The 8,955-nt window shown below is 41.1% G+C and overlaps 1 protein-coding gene across 1 annotated transcript; it reads right to left on the bottom strand.

Moving 5' to 3' along the window:
• Positions 1-2,470: 2,470 nt before the first annotated feature.
• LOC148009994 (uncharacterized) lies at positions 2,471-4,869 on the bottom strand. Its single transcript, XM_087672913.1, has 2 exons — positions 4,654-4,869; positions 2,471-4,554 (listed from the first exon to the last, which is right to left on the bottom strand). The coding sequence occupies exon 2, from the start codon at positions 4,465-4,467 to the stop codon at positions 2,677-2,679; it is 1,791 nt and encodes a 596-aa protein (XP_087529039.1). The 5' UTR covers positions 4,468-4,554; positions 4,654-4,869; the 3' UTR covers positions 2,471-2,676.
• Between the last annotated feature and the right edge of the window lie 4,086 nt (positions 4,870-8,955).

Below are 8,955 nucleotides of genomic sequence, written 5' to 3'. Positions count from 1 at the left end.
TTGTAGTGAGTATTAGGTAGAAGCTACAAACCCTACCAAATCCCATCATATTCCACACCCTAACTTTAGTACACTCCCAACCTTAAGTACTTTAGAAGTTAACACATTCTAGAAAGGAGCCGAGTGACATACTATCCTTCCTGTGCAAACCCTTAGAGACATTATTCATCATGGAATAGCAAGCACTGGAGCTGGTGTAAGCATAGTTAATCAAGTTGTACTCCAAACACAAAAAAATCTGCCAAGTAAACCAATACACTTAAATTTGATCGTCACCGATGGATTAAAGTTCAACCAATGGGTGTTTAATAGATTGACTAATCACAATCACTAGAGTGCAGTTCAAGATAACTTTGTTGTTATGAAAGGAGTAGACTAACATGTTGCTTGGCCGACCAATGGATGCGCAATGCACATTTCGTGGAGGATTGGGACAATGGTCTAATCTTCCTAGGGATTAAAAAAGAGGTAAAATGCATCGAGATAGAGCCCTAGAAAACCTCACCAATCAACTTGGATGCTATCTCAACATTTTTACGTGGAGATTCTAATGACCCTCCAACCTCCCGATCATTAGCTTGGTACATTCCCACTCCTAAGGATGAGCAAGATTGGATGCACATTCTTGCCACCTTGGAATTGTCATTTATCGAAGAGCCCAAATACCAATGGGCCTATGAACACTTGAGTCAAAGAGATGCACAAGATACCTCAATTCTCATTATAGATACTCACAAAGAAACAATCTCAATGCCACTCATTATGATGGCTCCTAACAAAACAACCGCAACCTTCAAGGCCATCCTCCCCCAACAGATAAGCTTGCATTACACAAGATCCTCAACTAATGACAGGCACATTCTCATAGTCAAGCAAATACTAAACCTAGCAACTTGCATTGAGTCCTGTTCAATTTCCATAACAACCTCTTTGCCTCATTTGAATGAAGGAGCAAGGCATAGATGAAGAGGAAGTGTGTGACTCAGAGAATAACCAAGTAGTTCAAGATAACAAAGATTTCGACTTTGATTTGATCATTTGTGACATAGATAGCCATACCATTGAGCAAATATGTGTGAATCCCAAACCCTCTCACATTAAGAGATTGTTCATTGATACAAGTATCATGAGACTAAACTCAAAATTAGAATGGTTTGTAGACCTTAGGATCTTGGATTACAAACAAATGGGAACAATATAATTGCAATTCCAAATGTTGCAAATTTATGAAGTTTAGGAGATGAAAGATTTCTTTTTCTATCTCTATTTATGCACAATGTGTTTTCATATAAATATAAGTAGATTCATGTAATCTATACTTTATGTCCATAAATATGGTGGATTTCATGATAAGAAATGATGCTTTCATAGATAACCCCCATCAATTCTACAACATCAACTAAATCTATATTTCTTGTATCAAAGTGCAAATTCTTTTGAGGCATAAAGGAAAATCGTTAGGCAGGAGGCAATATTTCTAGCTCTCCCACCCTACTTAACAGGTATGGCTGCGATAAAAGCTCTATAAATATACCTAGTTTTTAAAGCACCTTTTACCTTGTGTTGAGTTACAACACAAGCTTTAAAGGCTGAGTATACAACCTTTAAAGCTTCCACCTGGGGTCTGTATATTTAGCATTGGAGAGAAATAAATGGTCAAATTCTCAATTACTTCTGCTATTATTTTCATTCCTCTTTTTATTGACTTAAAAATGTGACTTTTTTATTTTTCAAAATAAACCCACAACCACCGGGCCAAAAGCCATCTTATCCTACTTGAGGTAGGGCACTTTCTAAATTCTATTCTCTGAACTGTTAAGTATTTTGAAGAAACTGAGGATTGTGACGTTCAACATAGTTGGAACTTACTTAAAGGAACCATGAAATTTTTTTTGATGTTGTACATTTTCTTTCTGCATTGTTGATTCCAATGGTGATGCTGTGGCAATAATTAAGAAGTTCTCTGTGCCTCCAGCTTCTGTGGCATACACCAGTTCCCTGAACTGCAGCTGGCGAGCATGGTTTGCTTGTGAAAGCACATATCAACTAAACAAATAAAGCAGTATCAGTAGAGCACGTTCCCCAAACTGCAGCAACCCATGTTGTAAGCAAACATGCTTCCTTGAAGTAACAAGGGTGTCTGACTCTATCAAGCTGGATTCTGTCCTCTGACCGAATCATTGTTCTCAATTTCACTTTGAGAATTAGATTCACAAGGTGAAGTTCGCCATGGAGTCATCCTGCAACTTCCTAGCCACACCAATCAACCTAGGCCCTATAATCCAAGCTTAATGTTAAGACAAAGACTGGACAATGGGCATGAGACAAAAGTAAACATAAGAATGAGGAAACCCGCAAATGTATAGTCCTTTTGTCACAAGCAAGCATCTTAGCCTTTGACACCAAACATTTGGATATCGAATGACACTACACAAAAATGAAAGTGGGACTGAGTCAAGTCTATTCCATCGTGCAAATGGTAGCTGTTATACCCTACGAAAATCACACAAGGGATTCCTCCAAACTGTATACTAGAGCCACAACACCTGCACAAACCTCAGGATAAGGACCCCCTAGTGTGAAGAGTTATCAAAGTTTGCATATAATTGAAAATCACATTACTCTCTCCAACAGTAAAAGAATGTTATCAAGCAACAAATATTGTGCTAAAAAGCACTACTGCACCATTTGCAGGACAGTTGGGTAAGGGAGTTTCAAAAATGGTTGCTGGGGTGATAGGACATGCATAGTGGTGTCAAAGCCACTAGAGCTACTAAAGTGGCTTTGCTGATATTCTTGTCTAAGTTCATCTCTCTTTTTGATGTTCTCCGGGATATCCTCTGAGCCTATTGTGATGTTCCCAGGGATACCCTCTGAGCCTTTAACATAGTCACTACAATCTCTCACAGGTTTTACAACCTGTTCTGAGCTTGTCCCACTAGTCTCATGAATTTGAACCTTGTGATAACCCTGGTAGTTGTTGCTATCGTCCATCATCTCAAAACTTTCCTCTTGGCAGTTGACATTCTGATTTGTTCCGTGCTCATCTTCATCAGCTTCATCTGTCTGTGAAAACATAGCTTCCTCAGCTTCATCCAGCACTTCATCAACTTCATTTCGAGCTTGCTCTGCTTCAGATAGAGTTTTCTCTGCTTCATCTAGATCTTCTTCTACTTCATCTGTATCTGAGCGTATTAGTTGTAGCCGCATGCGACCATTTTCACGTGTTGCATGGAAGAACTCCTGAGGCTGAGCTTGCACTTCTTGAAGAACAAACCGTCCATCTCTCTTCATAGAGCGCCAAAAAGTCCTCTGCATGTGGGTTGGAAGACCAGGGTGAGTTTCATTTGCAAGAACACTAATTGGAGGAGGAAATCGTTTCACTTGACAGGAACCAAAGTCTCCAAGGCACCACAATTCGCCTACTTTTGAAGTGTTCATATGGTCATCTTTTTCATCATGCACATGCATTGAGCCATCTAGGCACACTCTTGCAGAACATTCAGTATCATCACTACTACCATCATACTGAACATCTGTCCCCTGAGCCCTGTTACCATGAAATCGCTCTTCTGCACTTTCTGTATCGCTATTCATATTTATGACCTGCTCACTGCCAGAAAGCTCTTCCTCCGTTTCTCCATCCTCCTCATTAACTTGCAGCATAGGATTCGATAATGCTGCAGCCTTAGATATAATTCTGAACGGTGATTGTTGCTGATCTTCTGACAGCCTAGTCATCATTTCACCATAACCTTTACCTTCATCCAGTTCAGCAGCACATGTGGAAGTAGTGCTGCCCTCATTGCAATGCTGATCAAGTTCACTCAGCTTCAAACGTCCAAGGTCCATCTTGCTCAAATGGTTTTGTGCTTCTGAAAAATTCTCCAACGTGGAATCCAAGCATCCTGACGATGTAACCTCCACATCATCATCGACAAACTCATGAACGAGATTCATCGAATCAACAAAACCATGTATGAGGTTAAGCTCTGATGTACGCGTTATACAGGATCCATCCTGCATTGAAGACTCCATGTGTCTGCGATAAGTCATGTCCCCTTCAGCACCAAAGCATGACTTGAGTCGGGAATTGGGGATGCGTTGCATGCTGTCTTGATGAAGGATTGCACTCTCAGAAAGTGTCCGGATGATCTGAGGGCTATCTGAAGGCAGATAGAATCCTTGTGGGATGACAAGACTGTCTGAAAGGCTACGCCGACCGCCTTTGCGCCACTCCTTTTGTCCTGTGGAAGATGTAATGCATGGCTCGGCAAAAGAACTCCTCCAGGCAAAGGAGTGACTGTAAACCCTGCAGCCTTGAATCCTATACAGAGAAACATGACTATTACTTATTGCTTGCTTGGCGTCCTTCTCCACTCGACAGGATAGCAGAGAGGACAGGCCTCCACCACGGACCGTTTCTCCTTTCGAGCTCCATCTCCCGCTTGAATGTGGCTCCGACATATATCAAGAGAGACTCAATATATGGATGGGACGAAGCGCTGGCACTTGCGCCGTAAAAGGAAGACGATTAAGCGCATCGAAATGCCGCTGCAAAGCGACAGGTGGTGATCAAGGAGAGCAAATTCTGTTGACAGAGAAGCAACGAAATGAAACAAGCGGAAACCAGAGAAGGTAAGGGGAGCATACCTGAGTCTTGTTCTGTGTGAGGGAGGGTGGATCAAGGAACGGTGAAGGTAAGGAGGAGAGAAAGGCAGGAAGGAGGGTAGGTCACAAGAAGAAGAAGAAGAAGAGAGAAAGGAAAGACCAGAAGGTAATTTGTATGATTGCTGCAGAAGAAGAAGAAGAAGAAGCAGAGAGGGGGTGGGGGAGCGGAAGCGACCCCCGAGAAACTGGCTGGTGTTTCCTTCCTCTTCTGTTCGTGATTTCATAATATTGTTTTTTTACGCCTATTTTATTTTGAGCATTTATTATCGATTTTAATTATCTCACGTGTTATTTCGGGATGTCGTTTGATTTTGCGTTTTGCGTGTATTCATGAAATGAATCATGCTTTCCTCGAGCCCTCCAATTTCTCAGGAATCTTCTGGCAAATCCTTTCTCTCTCTCTCTCGACTTTTTCCACACGTCATGAGCTAATTGGCTACCAGTGCCCTTAAACCCCCAAAATAAATAAATAAATAAGTTCTTTTTTTAAGGAAACATAAAAATACATTAACATGAGACAAAAAGCAAAGTTTTGATGTTTTAAAACCCTCATGATAGCCCTCTCTCTTCCCCACTTCGGAATCGACGCGTGCGACTCCTCTGAGTATCTCAACCCCAAGCCCCTTACATAAGGATACTGATAATGGATCGTAGGTTGCACCTCAGCCAAATAGACAAACGAACTCACCTCGTTTCATCCAAATAGACTAGCTCCACAAAGTCTTTTTGTATAAGTTTTTGGCAAATGTGTGGTCACTGTAGCCTTGTAACTCATGCTTTTGATTGATTGGGGCAGGATCCCCAATTGTACATACTTACCTTACTTACATTTTTAATACATTTCACATCTTCATTAAAAAAAAACCCTAACCCTATTTAACTCTCAACTTTCAAGGAGGCGACTGTGTTCATCTAACATTTTTATGAACCAATGGAAAAACCCTCTAGTTTCTATGTCATCCGGGACTTCTTGAAGTTGGCCAGTTTCAAAAGACTAATATTTATATCGTTCTTTTTTCACAAGGCAATGTCAAGTCATAACTCTCTTTTTTTTAAAAAAACTTTGTAAATCTAACTTTAAACGGTGATATATACAATGAGAAAGCTATACAAATTACAATTAATCTAAAAATATATACCATTCAAATTTCACATAACATATTACATATGAGTACCTATAATGTACAACATGATACTTAGATTACACAAGGTGCAACAAAAGAAGAACATAACTAAGTATCGATACAAACATACATACAAAAGTTTATGTATATATATATACATCCATGGATTTATTTAAGTATATGCATATATGTACATAAATGAAATAAGATATAGTAGACATGCATGATGCTTTGTGTTGATATACATAAAATAATATGTAACAAACACTACAAGGGAATGGGACAATAGCGACGACGGCCATTTGCGACGCAAAAAGGCGGTGTCGCTAAAAGCGTCGCTATTTGCATCGCTTTTAGGGACGCTGGTCTGGGGAAAAATTTTTGAAAACCTGAGCGTAACATTCGCCGAGAGAACATTTGCGAGAAAGAATGAAAGAGAGAGCGAGAGAGCTTAAAGCTTTGCGAGGGGGAGAGAGAGAGAGAGAGAGAGAGGGAGATCATTACCATGCCGCCGCCGCTATATATGAAGAAGAAAGAGAAGTGTGCAATGGAGAAGGGAGGGAAGGTGCAAAGAGAAGGTACAAAGGGTTTCATCTTCAAGCCTTTGAGGTAGGTACATTGCCTCTTCTTGCTTTATTTTTGTGTTATCTTGTTTTCTTTTTTTGTTTTTCTTTGCAAAGAGATACATGGAAAGAGAGAGAGGGAGGAAAGAAGGGAGAAGAATGAAGGGAGAGAAAGAGAGAAAAAGGTAGAGAAAGGAAATAAAGAGAAAGAGGAAGAGAGAAATGAGAGATGAAGGGAGTGATAGAGGATGAGTGAGAGAAACAACGAGAGAGAGAGGGGGAAAAAACAAAGAGAGAGGAAACAAAGAAAGGGAAATAGAGAGAGGGGGAGAGAAATAGAGAGAGGGAGAGGGGAGGGGGAGAGAAATAGAGAGAGAGAGAGGGAAGGAAGAGAGGAGGAGGAGGACGTAGAAAAGAAGGGTGAGGTAAAGAGAGGAAGGAGAGTGAAAAGAAGAGAGAGAGAGAGGGAGAAAGAGAGATAGAGAGAAAAAATAGAGAGCGAGAGAGAGGGAGAGAGAAATAGGAAAACAATGAGAGAATGAGAGAGAAGGTTAATAAAGAAAAGTAAAGGGAGAGGGGGGAGAGAGAGATAAAGAGAGGTTGGGTGACATTTCTTTCAATATCTTTGTTTCTTAAGCTTTTTATTTTCTATCTTTGATTGTCAATGCAATGAGATGAGTTGAGTGAGAGTGGGGAGGGAAGGAGGGAGAGAAATAGAGAGAAGAAGGGAGGGGAAGGAAGAGAGAGATGGAGAGAAATAAAAAACAGGAGAGAGAGGGGCTTCATAAAAATTTGTCAAAACCCGAGCATGGCATTTTACAGGTTTTTAAACAAGCAAGAGAGAGAGAGAGAGAGACGCCGTTGCCACTGCCACCATCCATGAAGAGGGAGGAGACAAGTGTAAAGGAGAAGGAAGGAACTCCCAAATGAGAAAAAAATGAGAGAAGTACGAAGGGATTCTTCTTCAAGCTTTGAGGTAAGTGCATTATCTATTCTCTCTTTATTTTTCTCTTTTCTTTACTTCTCTCTTTCTTTTTGTTGATGAGTGTATTGAGAGAAGAAGTGAGAGAGAGCAACATGTACAAGGGAGATTGAGAGAGAGAGAGAGAGAGAGAGAGAGAGGTCGCTGCCATCGCCAATCCACCACAAAAAGAGAGGGGACAACTGCAAAGAAGAAGGAGGGAGCCCATGAAGGAGAAGAAGAAGAAGGAGAGAAGCGCGAAGGGATTCTTCTTCAAGCTTTGAGGTAAGTGCATTATCTATTCTCTCTTTGTTTTTCTCTTTGAGGTAAGTGCATTATCTATTCTCTCTTTGTTCTTCAAGCTTTGAGGTAAGTGCATTATCTCTTCTCTCTTTGTTTTTCTCTTTTCTTTACTTCTCTCTTTCTTTTTGTTGATGAAGAGTGTATAGAGAGAAGAAGTGAGAGAGATCAACATGCGCAAGGGAGATTGAGAGAGAGAGAGAGAGAGAGAGAGAGGTCGCTGCTACCACCAATCCACCACAAAAAGAGAGGGGACAACTGCAAAGAAGAAGGAGGGAACCCGTGAAGGAGAAGAAGAAGAAGGAGAATAGCGCGAAGGGATTCTTCTTCAAGCTTTGAGGTAAGTGCATTATCCATTCTCTCTTTGTTTTTCTCTTTTCTTTACTTCTCTCTTTCTTTTTGTTGATGAAGAGTGTATAGAGAGAAAAAGTGAGAGAGATCAACGTGCGCAAGGGAGATTGAGAGAGAGAGGTCACTGCCACTGCCAATCCACCACAAAAATAGAGGGGACAACTGCAAAGAAGAATGAGGGAACCCGTGAAGGAGAAGAAGAAGAAGGAGAGAAGCGCGAAAGGATTCTTCTTCAAGCTTTGAGGTAAATGTATTATATCTTCTCTCTTAGTTTTTCACTTTTATTTACTTCTCTTTTTATTTTTGTTGATGAAGAGATGTATAGAGAGAAGAAGGGAGACAAATCAACACAAGGGAGATTGAGAGAGAGGGAGAGAGAGAGAGAAGCTGCCATTGCCACTACCATTGCCACCACATCCACTAAAAGAGAGGGGACAACTACAAAGGAGAAGCCAACCTCTGTCTCTTCTCCATCTTGCCCTCCTCGAGCTTGCATGGCAGGCACCAAGCAAGTATGTCCCCATTTCTTGCCCATGGAGAGGCCTCATGCCAAAGCCCGCCACCTGGAGTACAAGGTGGAGCCTCCTCTAGTGCAGCAACAGGTACTCCCCATAGAGCACAATGACCACTAGAGAAGAAGAGGAGATAGAAACCAGGCACGAGTGTGAGACAGCCCACCAGTAGGAAGGTAGACTGCTACAGCTATGACAATAGAAAGAAGAGCCTACATGATGTACTACATGTACCTTCTATTACCAAGAATCTATTGTCGATTGGACAGATGGCAGAACGAAATTTGCAAGAATCTAGTGTCGGTTGGATAGATGATTTCAACTGATACACATGGCTGTACATTCGGAAGTACAAGGATGAGGTACTCGATGTCTTTAAGCAAATGGGTTTATAAAGAGAAATGCAAGTCAGATGGTTCGTTGGAAATGTATAAAGCCCAGCTCGTTACTGTTAGAAATGCGGGATCTAGAGC

This window comes from Lygodium microphyllum, chromosome 30 (genome assembly GCF_053477565.2).
Source record: "Lygodium microphyllum isolate KBCC chromosome 30, Lygodium_microphyllum_v1.1.10, whole genome shotgun sequence".
Taxonomy (NCBI): domain Eukaryota; kingdom Viridiplantae; phylum Streptophyta; class Polypodiopsida; order Schizaeales; family Lygodiaceae; genus Lygodium; species Lygodium microphyllum.
This window is presented reverse-complemented; position numbering and strand designations above follow the sequence as displayed.

What these genes read in the sequence shown, in the direction of transcription:
- LOC148009994 (XM_087672913.1), bottom strand. Translation starts at nt 4,467, where the DNA reads ATGTCGGAGCCACATTCAAGCGGGAGATGGAGCTCGAAAGGAGAAACG.